This window comes from Mustelus asterias, unplaced genomic scaffold (genome assembly GCF_964213995.1).
Source record: "Mustelus asterias unplaced genomic scaffold, sMusAst1.hap1.1 HAP1_SCAFFOLD_382, whole genome shotgun sequence".
NCBI classification, from domain to species: Eukaryota; Metazoa; Chordata; class Chondrichthyes; order Carcharhiniformes; family Triakidae; genus Mustelus; species Mustelus asterias.
In genome coordinates this window covers 85,274-100,497 of record NW_027590338.1, presented here as the reverse complement: position 1 = coordinate 100,497, position 15,224 = coordinate 85,274, and the positions used below count along the sequence as shown (strand labels likewise).

The 15,224-nt window shown below is 52.0% G+C and overlaps 1 protein-coding gene across 1 annotated transcript in view; it reads left to right on the top strand.

Moving 5' to 3' along the window:
• The first annotated feature begins 7,602 nt into the window (after positions 1 to 7,602).
• Positions 7,603 to 15,224, top strand: part of LOC144486531 (uncharacterized) — a 38,567-nt gene continuing 30,945 nt past the window's right edge. Inside the window, exons 1-2 of the mRNA XM_078204580.1 lie at positions 7,603 to 7,862; positions 7,947 to 8,265. Coding sequence (XP_078060706.1) covers positions 7,603 to 7,862; positions 7,947 to 8,265 — 579 coding nt within the window. The remainder of the gene's footprint in view (positions 7,863 to 7,946; positions 8,266 to 15,224) is intronic.

The following is a 15,224-nucleotide window of genomic DNA, read 5'->3' as shown; positions in this document are numbered from 1 at the left end:
TTCTTCAGTCTGTCGGGGGACTGGGGCGACACTCCAATGTTCATGTCCTCGTGCGGCGGCGGCGAAGAGACGATCCACTCGTCCTCTCCGTCCCGACCTTGGACGCTGGACATCCCCAACCTCAGTCCGAAGGATACACCGGACCTGGGGGGTGTCCAAGCGTCTGGGGCGGGGGGGGGGGGGCTGGGCCGCCGTCGCACGGGGGCCCGCAATCCGGGAAAGGTGAGCCCGGGGGGAACCCCTCCTCCACCGATCCTGGGGGTGGGATCGGGGAGGGGCTAGGGCTAGTTGGTGGCTCCGTGCCGCCCGCCGTACGTCCTGCGGCGGGGGACTCGGAGTCGAGGGGCGACCGCCCTGAGGAGGTCAGCGGCTCGGTGGAGGGCACGGGGACACTTTCAGAGTCTGCCCAGAGCGAGGCGGGGGACTCCCTCGTGCCCCCCACCGAGTCGTCCCTCATCCCCTCCAAGGACCTCAGTGTCTTTATCCGTAGCCATTCCGGTCGCTCCGACATAATCCGGCTAGCCCTCGGCCGCTGGCCGGACCTGGCGCAGCTCGTCCGGTCCGTGAAGGCATGCTCGCATGCCTCCGCGGGCCTGGAAAAAATAGAGCGGCGCTGGGTACTGCGGTTCCTCCACAGGCTCGAAAAGGTGGGGGGTGGACTGGTGAGAATTGCGCCAGCGCCCCCCCACACACCTAGTTAAGTGGTGACGGTGGCACAAAGCTGCTGACATGAAGGTGACCATAGCCAGCCTCAACATCAACGGCAGCAGTGGGCCACACCGCAGGTTCCAGAACTTCTCGGTCCTCCGTGACGGGAAGTATGCGGTGTGTTTCCTGCAGGAAACCCACACCGTTCCGGGAGACGAAGCCCAATGGCTCCTGGAGTGGCGAGGGGGGGTCTACATGAGCCACCTCACGCTCGCTTCTTGCGGGGTGGCTATCTTGTTGGCCCCGCGTTATAAGCCGGAGATCTTGGGGGTCAAGGAGCCGGTGCCAGGCCGGTTGCTGCACTTGACGGTCCGTGAGGGGGGCGTGGTCATTCACTTGCTGAATGTCTACGCCCCGACCGCTGGACCGCAGCAAACGACTTTCTACGAGAAAGTGTCCGCTCACATCGACACCATCGCGGGGGGCGAATGCATTATCCTCGGGGGAGATTTCAACTGCATCCTCGAGGCACGGGACCGCACCGGCCCCTGGCTGCGCACTCCGGCGGTGGTGAAGTTGCGGGACCTGATCGGGTCCCACGACTTGGTGGACGTCTGGAGACATCTCCATCCTGGCTCCAGCGCCTTCACTTTCGTGAGGCCTGGAGTCGGAGCGTCCAGGCTCGACCGCCTTTACATTTCGAAGGCGCACGTGTCCGGCGTGTCCTCGGTCTCCATGCGGCCGGTGTCGAGCACGGACCACAGCCTGGTGTGGGCGGACTTTGCGCCGTCTCGCATCCGGCGGGGGTCCGCGTACTGGCACTTTAACAACACGCTGCTGGAGGACGAGCGCTTCCTGGACTCGTTCCGTCGATTCTGGGCCGGCTGGAGAAGGAAGCGGGGAGGCTTCCCCTCCTTGAGGCTCTGGTGGGATGTGGGCAAGACTCACGTCCGTACCTTCTGTCAGGGGTACGCGAGGGGGTCGACAAAGAGGCGGAAATCCAGGCTCGAGGAGTTGGAGAAGGAGGTGCTCGACCTGGAGGCACGTCTCAGTCGGCCTGACGCGGACCCGGCCCTGCGTTCGGAGTACAGGGAGAAGAAGGACGCGCTGCGGGACCTGCAGCTTGCCAGGTCTCGCGGCGCGTACGTGAGGTCGCGGCTCCAGTTCCAGGTGGACCTGGACCGCGGCTCCCCCTTCTTCTACTCGCTGGAAAGAGGGCGGGCTAACCGTCAGCAGCTCCTTACGCTGCTGGCCGACGACGGTTCCCCCGTCTCGGATCCGGAGGGCATCCGGGCCATTGCCCGGGAGTATTACACCTCGCTCTTCTCTCCGGATCCGTCCAGCGAGGATGCCCGCAGACTTCTGTGGGAGGACCTGCCGCAGGTCGGCCCGGAGGGCGTCGGCAGGCTCGAGGCCCCTACCACCATGGCCGAGCTGACCGGCGCCCTAAATGGCCTCAGCCGGGGCAAGGCCCCTGGACTGGACGGGCTGACAGTAGAGTTCTTCAGGGCGTTCTGGGACGTCCTGGGGAGCGACTACGCGGGGGTCCTGGGGGAGAGCGTCGCTACCGGGGAGATGCCCCTTTCGTGGCGCAGGGCCGTCATTGCCCTGCTGCCCAAGAAGGGGGATCTCCACCTGCTCAAGAACTGGCGCCCGGTCTCCCTCCTCAGCACGGATTATAAAATCTTTGCCAGGGCTATGGCTTCACGCCTTGGATCCGTGCTGGACCACTTGATCCACCCTGACCAGTCCTACACGGTCCCGGGCCGTTGCATACATGACAATCTCCACCTGGTCCGGGACCTAATCCATCACACCCAGAGGGCTGGTCTGTCGGGCGCCTTCTTGTCATTAGATCAGGAGAAGGCGTTCGACAGGGTGGAGCACGAGTATTTACTCGGGACTCTGCGGGCATTCGGGTTCGGGACGCATTTTGTCGCCCGGATCCGATTACTGTACTCTGCCGCAGAGTGTCTGATTAAGGTTAACGGGTCCCTGACGGCGCCCCTTCGCTTCGGGAGAGGAGTACGGCAGGGCTGCCCCTTGTCCGGCCAACTGTATTCCGTATGCGTGGAGCCATTCCTGCGCCTCTTGCGGAGGAGGTTGTCAGGTTTGGTCCTGCGCGGACCGGACGTAGGGGTGGTCCTGTCAGCTTACGCCGACGACGTGCTCCTCATGTTCACGGACCCGGCTGACCTGCGGAGGATGCGAGAATGCCAGGCGGTGTACTCCGCCGCGTCCTCCGCCAGGATCAACTGGGCCAAGTGCTCCGGACTCCTTGTTGGTCCTTGGGAGACGGACCCCCTTCCGGAGGAGCTCAGGCCTTTCACCTGGAGCAGGACCGACCTCCTCTACTTGGGGGCCCATCTCTGCCCAGCCGAGGAATCCTGGCCGGCGAACTGGCGGGAGCTGGAGGCCAAAGTCTCCGCCCGCCTGAGTCGCTGGACAGGACTGCTCCGAGTGCTGTCCTACGGGGCGCAAGCTCGCGTCATAAACCAGCTGGTCGCCTCCATGCTGTGGTACCGGCTGGTCCCTTTGACCCCTCCCCCTGGCTTTGTCACCGATATCCAGAGAACCCTCGTGCGGTTCTTCTGGGGCAATCGACTGCACTGGGTCCCTGCTGCGGTCCTGTATCTCCCGCTTGAGGAGGGCGGACAAGGTCTGGTGTGCCTCCGCACTCAGATAGCGACCTTCCGCCTCCAGGCCCTGCAGAGGTACCTTTACGTTGAGCCCCCTCCACAGTGGTGTGCCATGGCGACGTATTTCTTCCGCCAGTGGCACGGCCTCAATTATGACGTGCAGCTCCTGCATATCGAACTGGGGCGTGCTTCGACCACCCTGCAGGAGTTGCCCGTCTTTTACCAGGACCTCCTCACTGTCTGGAACAAGGTCGCCTCGCGACGCAGCTCTCCCCCGTCAGGAGTAGCGGCTCTCGTGCGAGAGCCGCTGCTCAGGAATCCGCTCCTCCAGCCGTATAACTTCAGGTGGCTGGCGGAGAGGGGGGCTGTGGACGCCGGGGTGACCAGAATCGGGGACGTGCTCGATGGCGGAGGAGCGGGCTGGATGAGTCCCCGCGTGCTGGCTGAGCGCGCGGGGACGTCCGTCTGGCACGCGGCCAAAGCCATCCTCGACCTTAGGACGGTCGTGCTCGGCCCCGAAACTGCACGCAAACTTGAGACGGCGCAGGCGTGCGGTGGGATCCCGCCCGAGCGTTCCCCTGTTCGGGCGGAATTCCACATTGGCCCAAAGCCTCAGCCCCCTCCCCTGGGTGAGGTGCCCCACAGCCTGAGCCGCCTCGCGGAAATGCCCTCCGTGCCTTTTTCTACCGCGCGGAGGCGTTTCCTGTGCGGGCTGCTGCTGCACACCTTCCACTACCGCCTCCTCGCCTGTCGCCCGGATACACCTTGGCGGGCCTTGTTGCCGCCGGGCGGCGGAGGTCCCCGCTGGAGGTCCCTCTACGGAGGGATCTCCCCCAATTACGTCGGGGACCTGGGGTGGAGGGTGATGCATGCAGCAGTTCCGCACAACCGTAGGATTCACTGGTTCACGGGCTCCGAAGACTGCCCTTTCTGTGGCCTTGTGGAGTCCGTGGACCATGTCTATGTTGAGTGTCTTAGGCTGCACTCCCTTTATGTTTTCCTGAAGAACCTTTTATTGATGTTTTGTTTGCACTTCAGTCCCACGCTCCTGATCTACGGACACCCGGTGCGGAGAGGGGAGGGTCGGGATGGCGACCTCCTCGTGAACCTGCTCCTGGGCCTGGCGAAACGCGCCATTTACCGGTCCAGGCAGCGGGCGATCGAGGGGGCCGTCCATCCTGACTGTCTTCCCCTCTACCGCGGCTACGTTCGCGGCCAGGTGTCCCTGGAGAGGGAGCATGCGGCGTCCACGGGCGAGGTTGACGCTTTCCGCGCCCGCTGGGCACCGCAGGGGTTGGGGTGCATTATTGACCCTAATAATCACATTTTAATTTGATGTTTTTAAGTTTCCTTTGCATTTTGATTTCTGTTCGGGCTGTTCCCCCTCCTTTTTGGGGAGCTGCCCCTTTTACTTTGTCCTGATTTAATTTGAGTTTGTTTACTTGGTTTGACCTAAAAAAAGAGGTCTCTCTGAATGAAGATTGAGCTTCAGACAGACTCAAACTTCCTCCTGTCTCTCCAACATCTGTGAGTAAAACACTTTCTTTTCTCCCCCCTTCCATTCCTTTTTTCATGCTCGGGGGAAACTGTTGACTTGCAGCAACTGATCACGAGAAATAGACGCAGGACTGGCCACCAGGCCCTTCATGGCTGATCTATGCCGGCTTCAATTCCTTTTGTGTGCCTTTTCCCATAGCCCTCTATTCCTCGATCTATCAACTATTTATCCACCTCCACTTTAAATACTTAGAGTGATCCAGCCTCCACCTGTGGGGGAGAGAATTCCAGACATTCACCACCCTCTGGGGGAAGAAATTTCTGTGCACCTCAGTTTTAAATGACCGACCATTTAGCTTGTTCGAGACTTTCGCACCTGTAAAAATATCTCACCATCTATCCTGTCAAGCCCCCTCAGGATCTTATGTTTCAATAAAGTCACCTCTTTGTCTTCAAAGCTTCAAGGAATACAGACCTAGACAATTTATTCTCTCTTAATAGGACAACCCTCTCACCCAGGAATTTGCCTGGTGAATCTCCTTTGGACTACATCCAATGTTATGATACCCTTGTTTAAGTAAGATCAAAACTACGCAGTATTCCAGGTGAGGCCTCACCAACACAACCCCCCCTGTTTTTAAACTCCAACCCCTTTGCAACAAAGGTCAAAATTCCATTTTTCTTCTTACCAACTGTGGGACCTGCCTGCTAGCTTTTTGTGATTCATGTGCAAGAACATCCAGATCCCTCTGTACTTCACTCACCTGCAGTGCCGCTCCATGTAGATAATCTCCCTTTTGATTCTTCCTACTGAAATACATGACCTCCCACTTCCCCACATTAAACTTCATTTGCCAGGTTTTCATCACAATCTATCTATATCCCACTGCAGAATCAAAATATCCTCATCACAACATGTCCTTCCACCTATCTTCATATCATTTGGAAACCTTACATTCTGTTCCTTCCTCCAGGTCATTAATTGAATAATGAACAATTGCGTGCCAAGAACTGATCCCTGTGGTACTCCACTAGTGACATCTTTCCACTCTGAAAATGACCCATTTATTCCAACTCTGTTTTCTATGTGACGGCCAGTTTTCAATCCATGCTAACGCACTTGCACCAATTCCATGGACCTTTACTTTATGCACCAGCCTCTTATGTGGCACCTTGACAAATGCCTTTTGGAAATCATAGAACCCCTAGATTGCAGAAGGGGGTCATTTGGCCCATCGAGCCTGCACCAACTTTCCAACAGAGCATCTTTCCGAGGCCCTATCTCCATAACCCCAAATTCTTACCCCACTAATCCCCCGAATCTACACATTTTAGAACACAAAGGGTCAATTTAGCATAGCCAATCCACCTAACCTGCACATCTTTGGAATGTAGGAGGAAACAAGAGCACCCGAAGGAAACCTACTCAGACACGGGGAGAATGTGCAAAGTCCACACACTGTCACCCGAGGCCGAAATTGAAGCTGCATCCCTCGCGCTGTGAAGCAACAGTGCTAACCACTGTGCCGCCGTACCACCCTCTCTAAATACACTACATCTACAGATTGAACTCGATCTACTCTTCCTCTTGCATTCTCAAAGAAATCGAGCAAATTTGTTGAACATGATTTATCTTTCCGAGAACCATGTTGCCTTAGTTTGATTATATTCAGCTTTCCTAAATGATTAGCTATTTCCTCTTTGATTATTGACTCCAGCTTCTTGCCAATAATAGATGTTAAATTAACTGGCCTATAGTTCCCTGCCTTCTGCCTTTTTGACCAAGGGAATCACATTGGCTGATTTCCAATCTTCTGATACTCTCCCGGAATCTAGCAAGTTAAGAAAAATTTCAACAAAATTCTCCATTATCTCTCCAGCAACCTCCATTAAAAGCCTAGCGTGCAGTTCATTGGATCCTGGCAACTGAAGGGAAAGGAAGTGAATCCAGTCTGTACATTCCACACATTGTTAGTCCAGTCATAGAGACATATATCTGTCTGGCAGCCTGCATGGAGACTCTGAGCTCTCTATGTCCAAGACACGAACCAGTGAGCATGGATCTGTCAATCAGCCTCAATCAGCACCTTCAGGAGAATTGGGAGGGTGAATATTAGATACAGCAGAGTGAGAATGGAGGGAGAGTGTGTGGGATGGAGATTCACAGCTTTGGGGGAAGGAGAGAGGAAAGAATGTTCATTAGAATCATAGAATTCCTACATCTCATCAGCCATCCCTGAGCCATCATAATGATTCCTTCTTCTGAGGACACCCTTATCTCTGACTTGTCTGTACTGCTGGCAGTCTCAAAAAGCAGCTGCCTGTGTCCTGATACGGGAGGCCCTGCTCGGCAAGTTTAATGCTCCATGACTGTGTCTTTAAAGAATGTTCCATAGAAACTAGAATTGACTGATTTGAATTTTGATCATGTACTGAATTGTGATGTTTTTCTTAAATTGAATTACAGGATATTAGATGAGGAGAAATCACAGACAGAAATCTAAAATGTCAGATCTGGATCTGACAGAGTGACTCGATTCCTTGGGACCTGAATATCATCAGGCTCTGAATCTAGAAGGAGAAATGTTTGCCCAGTCAATCAGCTTCAGAAGATTTTAAACATCGCTGTGACTGGAAATGCACTGAGACACACACACCCGAGTGAGAGTGTTCCAGTGCAATGAGTGTGGAAAGAACTTTAACCAGTTACACAGCCTGAAAATACATCGCAGCATTCACAGCGGGAGAGACTGTACCCGTGTTCTGTGTGAGATTTAACTGATTGTTTAACCTGGAGAGTCACAAGGACACCCGCACCATGGATAAACCGTGGAAATGTGGGGACTGTGGGAGGAGATACAGATTCCCATCATATCTTGAAGCTCATCGGCGCATTCACACTGGAGAGAGGCCATTCACTTGCCCTTGGTGTGGGATGGGATTCAGTATTGTATCCACCCTGCAGACACACCAGCGAGTTCACACTGGGGAGAGGCCATTCACCTGCACTGTATGTGGGAAGGGATACACTCAATTATCCAGCCTGCAGTCACACCAGCGAGTTCACACTGGGGAGAGGCCGTTCACCTGCTCTGTATGTGAGAAGGAGTTCACTCGGCTATCTAGCCTGCAGGTACATCAACGAGTTCACACCGGGGTGAGACCATTCACCTGCTCTCAGTGTGGGAAGGGATTCAATGATTTATATGCCCTGCAAACACATCAGCGAGTTCACACTGGAGAGAAGCCATTCACCTGCTCTCAGTGTGGGAAGGGATTCACTCAGTTATGCAACCTGCGGACACACCAGCGAGTTCACACTGGGGAGAGACCATTCTGCTGCACTCAATGTGGGAAGGTATACAGAGATTCATCCACCCTGCGGACACACCAGCGAGTTCACACCGGGGAGAGGCCATTCACCTGCTCTGTGTGTGAGAAGGGATTCAGAGTTTCATCCAGCCTGCTGAGACACCAGCGAGTTCACAAGTGATTCCAGGGGTTGGATTCTGCTGTTACAATTCAGCTCTCAAATACAAAGAACAAAGAACAAAGAACAAAGAACAATACAGCACAGGAACAGGCCCTTCGGCCCTCCAAGCCCGCGCCGCTCCCTGGTCCAGGATTGAATCCTGAATCCAGGATCCCCGCCCAATTTTCCAGCCTATCTACATACCAATATCCTATCCACCGAGCTGTCCCTCACAGCTACGATGCTTTGTTCATTACAACCTATTAACTTACCCCCACCCCCCCATTCCAGACCATGTGATCTCCAGGGAGAGGCGAAAACCCAGAGTGAAAAACCCCAGGGCCAATATGGGGAAAAAAAAATCTGGGAAATTCCTCTCCGACCCCCTGAGGCGATCGAAACGAGTCCAGGAGATCACAATGGCCCCGATCGGAAAATGCTTCCCAACCCTAGTCATTTCCACTTCCACGAACACCATATGAATCCCCTGCCCCCGAGACAGGTTCCCAACTATCCGCAGTCTCACTCTGTACTGGCACCAGCAAGATGATCGTAGAATGAAGCCTTGAAACGAGAAAACAGGAACAATTAGCCCGCGCCGCTCCCTGGTCCAAACTAGATCACTCTTTTGTATCCCTCCATTCCCACTCCGTTCATATAGCTGTCTAGATAAGTCTTAAACGTTCCCAGTGTGTCCGCCTCCACCACCTTGCCCGGCAACACATTCCAGGCCCCCACGACCCTCTGTGTGAAATATGTCCTTCTGATATCTGTGTTAAACCTCCCCCCCTTCACCTTGAACCTATGACCCCTCGTGAACGTCACCACCGACCCGGGGAAAAGCTTCCCACCGTTCACCCTATCTATGCCTTTCATAATTTTATACACCTCTATTAAGTCTCCCCTCATCCTCCGTCTTTCCAAGGAGAACAACCCCAGTTTCCCCAATCTCTCCTCATAACCAAGCCCCTCCATACCAGGCAACATCCTGGTAAACCTCCTCTGCACTCTCTCCAAAGCCTCCACGTCCTTCTGGTAGTGTGGCGACCAGAACTGGACGCAGTATTCCAAATGCGGCCGAACCAACGTTCTATACATCTGCAACATCAGACCCCAACTTTTATACTCTATGCCCCGTCCTATAAAGGCAAGCATGCCATATGCCTTCTTCACCACCTTCTCCACCTGTGACGTCACCTTCAAAGATCTGTGGACTTGCACACCCAGGTCCCTCTGCATCTCTACACCCTTTATGGTTCTTCCATTTATCGTGTAGCTCCTCCCTACATTATTCCCACCAAAATGCATCACTTCGCATTTATCAGCATTGAACTCCATCTGCCATTTCCTTGCCCAAATTTCCAGCCTATCTATATCCTTCTGTAGCCTCTGACAATGTTCCTCACTATCTGCAAGTCCTGCCAGTTTTGTGTCGTCCGCAAACTTACTGATCACCCCAGTTACTCCTTCTTCCAGATCATTTATATAAATCACAAACAGCAGAGGTCCCAATACAGAGCCCTGCGGTACACCACTAGTCACAGGCCTCCAGCCGGAAAAAGACCCTTCCACTACCACCCTCTGTCTTCTATGACCAAGCCAGTTCTCCACCCATCTAGCCACCTCCCCCTTTATCCCATGGGATCCAACCTTTTTCACTAGCCTACCATGAGGGACTTTGTCAAACGCTTTACTAAAGTCCATATAGACAACATCCACGGCCCTTCCTTCGTCAACCATTTTGGTCACTTCTTCAAAAAACACCACCAGGTTCGTGAGGCATGACCTCCCTCTCACAAAACCATGTTGACTATCGTTAATGAGTTTATTCCTTTCTAAATGCGCATACATCCTATCTTTAAGAATCTTCTCCAACAACTTCCCCACCACGGACGTCAAGCTCACCGGCCTATAATTACCCGGGTTATCCTTCTTACCCTTCTTAAATAACGGGACCACATTGGCTATCCTCCAATCCTCTGGGACCTCACCTGTGTCCAGTGACGAGACAAAGATTTGCGTCAGAGGCCCAACTATTTCACCTCTCGTCTCCCTGAGCAGCCTTGGATAGATTCCATCAGGCCCTGGGGATTTGTCAGTCTTTATATTCTCTAACAAACCTAACACTTCCTCCTTTGTAATGGAGATTTTCTCCAACGGTTCAACACTCCCCTCCGAGACACTCCCAGTCAACACATCCCTCTCCTTAGTGAATACCGACGCAAAGTATTCATTTAGGATCTCCCCTACCTCTTTGGGCTCCAAGCATAAGTCCCCACTTTTGTCCCTGAGAGGTCCGATTTTTTCCCTTACAACCCTTTTGTTCCTAACGTATGAATAAAATGCCTTGGGATTCTCCTTAATCCTGTCTGCCAAGAACATTTCGTGACCCCTTTTTGCTCTTCTAATTCCCCGTTTGAGTATTTTCCTACTTTCATTATACTCCTCCAGAGCTCCCTCCGTTTTTAGCTGCTTGGACCTAACATACGCCTCTCTTTTCCTTTTGACCAGTCCCTCAATTTCCCTGGTTATCCACTGTTCTCTAATCCTACCCTTCCTATCCTTTTTTACAGGCACATGCTTGTCCTGTAGCCCTAACAACCGTTCCTTAAAAGACTGCCACATACCAGATGTGGATTTACCCTCAAACAGCCTCTCCCAATCAAGAGCTGCCAATTTCTGCCTGATCCCAATAAAGTTAGCCTTCCCCCAATCCAACACCTTACCCTTGGGACACCACTCATCCTTTTCCATCACTATCCTAAAGCTAACAGAATTGTGGTCACTATTTGCCACATGTTCCCCGACCAAAACTTTGAAGACCTGACCGGGTTCATTCCCCAGCACCAGGTCCAGTATAGCCCCCTCTCTAGTTGGGCTGTCCACATATTGTTCCAACGAACCCTCCTGTACACATTTTACAAATGCCTCACCATCCAGAGTCCCTGCCCTCAGCGACTTCCAGTCTATACCAGGGAAATTGAAGTCTCCCACTACAACAACCCTATATTTCCTGCACCTATCCAGTATCTCCTGACATATCCATTCTTCCACTTCCCTTGGGCTGTTGGGGGGCCTGTAGTACACCCCCAACATAGTGACTGCGCCTTTCCTGTTTCTAAGCTCCACCCAGAGTGACTCGCTACACGACTCCTCCGAATTGTCCTCCCTCTGCACCGCTGTAATATGCTCTCCAACCAATACCGCTACTCCCCCACCTCTTTTGGCCCCTCCTCTGTCTCGCCTAAAACACTTGTACCCTGGAATATTCAGCTGCCAGTCCTGTCCCTCTTTCAACCAAGTCTCCGTCACCGCAACCACATCCAAATTCCTCGTGCGCATTAAGGCCCCAAGTTCGTCTGTTTTACCTGCTACGCTCCTTGCATTGAAGTATAAGCACTCCAGACCCCCAGGCTCAGTGAGGTCGTCCTCCCCCAGAGTGCTCTTCTTCTTTGCCAGCCTTGTCCCAGCCCCAAGCTCGTCCCCAGCCACCACACTTATAGACCTAATAGTTTGATCCCCACCCCCCTGCCACACTAGTTTAAACCCCCCCGAACTGCATTAGCAAAGCTCCCAGCCAGGATATTTGTGCCCTTCCAACTTAGTTGTGACCCCTCCCTCTTGTACAGGTGCCATCCTCTCCTGAAAACCTCCCATTGGTCTATGAAAATAAAGCCCTCCCTCCTGGACCAGTCCTTTAGCCAGGCATTCATTTGAACCAACTCCCTATTCTTATCCTCACTGGCACGAGGCATTGGGAGCAGCCCAGAGATGGCCACCCTAGTGACCCTACTTTTTAACCTATTTCCCAACTCCCTGAATTGCTCCCTTAGGACCCCCCTACTCTTCCTATCTACGTCATTTCCACCAATGTGTATAATGACATCCGTTTCTTTATCTTCCCCTTTTAAAATGCCTCCTATCCGCTCGGAGACATCCGTGACCCCAGCACCAGGTAGGCAGACTACCATCCTGGAGTCCCGTTCGCCCCCACAGAATCGCCTGTCTGTCCCTCTAACTGACGCATCCCCCACCACTATCGCTCTCCTAACCCCTCTCTTCCCTTTCCGGGCCACAGAGCCTGACTGCGTGCCAGTGACCTGGTCACTGTGTCTTACCCCTGGAGAGGCACACTCCTCCACACTATCTAAAACAATGTACCTGTTTTGGAGTGGGACAACCACAGGTGACCCTTCTTCTAACTGTCCACTCCCCTCCCCTCTCACACCTGACACCAAGCCCTTCCTATTTTGAGACACCTCTGGAGACCTCCCTTGTACTTTACCCTTCTGCCCTTTACTCCTCCTAACTGTGACCCACGTGTCATTCTCCCGATGCCCCGGTGTAACTAGTTGCCTATAACTGCTGTCAATTTTTCTCCCATTTTCCCTGATTAGGCTAAGGTCAGCGATCTGCAGCTCCAGTTCCATAACACGGTCCCTCAAGAGCTGCAGTTCCACGCACCTGGCACATATGTGAACCTCTGGGAAGCTCGGTGTTTGCAGAAACTCCCACATCCCACATCGGAAGCACTGAACTGGCCGATCAGTCATACCTGCCCTTATCCTTTATAGGGTTGGGTAAAAAAATAACTAGCCTTGCCTCGCCCTTTTAGCCCAAGCCCTGTGAGCCAAAGCCCTTATATTGCACACTCTGCTTCCCACTCACTCCACTGCCCGCTCCCGACGCTGCCCGCTGTATAGTGCAGACGGCTTTTTATGCTCCCGACGAACCCCCCAAGTAACTGCCTTTTATACTAAGACTCAACCTCCCAGAATCCCCTTCAGCTGACCTCACTTCCTCAATTCAAAACCCTGAAAAAAGCCCGCGAAATATACTAGGAATACCCTTAAATGAATAAATGAATAATTAAATCACTTCTTAGCTTACTCTCAGCACTCCTGCTAAGACTCTCTCCCCCACTCTCACTCCAGTTAAACAAAGAGATCGAACCCCCCAGGTAACTGCCTTTTATACTAAGACTCAACCTCCCAGAATCCCCTTCAGCTGACCTCACTTCCTCAATTCAAAACCCTGAAAAAAGCCCGCGAAATATACTAGGAATACCCTTAAATGAATAAATGAATAATTAAATCACTTCTTAGCTTACTCTCAGCACTCCTGCTAAGACTCTCTCCCCCACTCTCACTCCAGTTAAACAAATACGTCCAGGACTGCGTTTTGTTCATTCTCACAGATGGTCAACCGGTCGCACGATTTTGCCTCCAGTGCGCTGATGCTCTTTGATTCTTGCTGCTAAAAGCCTATTTTCAGATTTCACAAGGATCACAGAGTGACAGGGTGTTGAGAAGTTCAGAGATGTTTAGTCAGCATTTCTGTTTGAAACCCCCCCAATGCCCATCCAATTTCCTTTGTAATTGTTTATTGTCTCCACTCCCTCCACCCTCGTAGGCAACGAGTTTCAGCTCATTACCATTCGCTGCATCAAAATATTCTTCCTCACGTCCCTGTCCCCCCTGCATCTCTGACCCAAAACCTTAAATCTGTGTCCCCCTCGTCCTTGTTCCATCAGCGAATGGGAACAGCTTTTCTTTGTCCACTTTATCTAAACCTGTCAGAATCTTGTCCACCTCTATCAAATGTCCCCACATCCAAGGGGAACAACCCCAGCCTGACATCGACAATAAAGAACAAACTAACAGAACATGTTAACACCTGAAATCAAATGGGAATGTTTATTTTCTGTGTTAAAGATTTGGACTGTAAGAGTGAATTAATGGATTTGGTAAACGGGGGGATAGATTTAACACCCCCCCCCCCTCCCCCTCCTTCATTAGAGTAAAATCACAGGCTGGTCAATTGCTAATACCTCAAGGTGCTGACATCAGGAGGCTTGCCGGCAAGGTTGTTTACTTTCTAGAAAAACAGACCATTTTCTCACAAACTTTTGAGTGAAGGTTTAAGAACTAACCTACGTTGGCAAGATTGGAATTTTAAATGTTCTGTGTATTGAATAACTGTGTCAGCTGTCTGTATCTGTGACTTGGAGCTGGGAGTTGTATTAGAGTGCTATCTCTGTGATTACTCTGTTCGAGAGCTGTGTCAGAGCTGTGACTTTGAGCTGTGAGAGCTGTATCACAGGAGGGTGCTCCTCCAGAGCTTTCTCTGGGGTAGTTCCCTCTAGGCTTGAAGCATGAATACACTATTGTAACATGTCCCTGGGTCTCCTGTGGTTAGTTGTAAGAAATACATCACAACAGGACAATAAGGGAATTGGAATAACTCCCCTTGGATGTGGTTGAATGGAATATATCAATCTGGTTTCCACCTACATTCCAGTGAAAGTCTGGAATGTGTCGATGGGATGAATAAGTTGATCACTTTCTCTTGGTGATATTTACATCTTTGTTCATGAACTTTGTTTTAAGGAAATCCACATTTGAAAGCCCGGCCACTACATGAAACATCCATCACAGGGGGAGATAAGAAAGACAGACACTCACTTTGGTCATTTCATGAGCACATCTGAGAGTTAAGAATGTGTGACATGATTTTGGGATACCGGAGTGAGTGTACAGATGTGATTTGTTACATGTGAAAAATAACAAGCCTAAATTCATGGTGAGATGGAGTGAAGAGCGGGTCCCAAACACACACAGCTACTTGAGACACAGCAGGAGATGACATGGTTAATGTGGCCAGGGGATTGAGACAACATTGTGACATCATCAAGGCACTGACATACACTCCAGAGAGAAACTGAGTTCAAAACAATCAGGATCCAATTAAACACACTGCACATGCTCACAAAGTGAGTGAAATTACAGTAAAATGCGTAATATAATAGATTGGGACAATTAAGGGATTGGGAGAAATAATAGAGTAAGAACTGTCCACAATTTGGACAGGGGTAAAGAGAGAGCTGGAGAATCTTTTACATCCATGCTTGATCTGTTGCTTGAAGCATCTGTCCTTATGTACGAGTAACCTAGAACTCATGGTGCTCC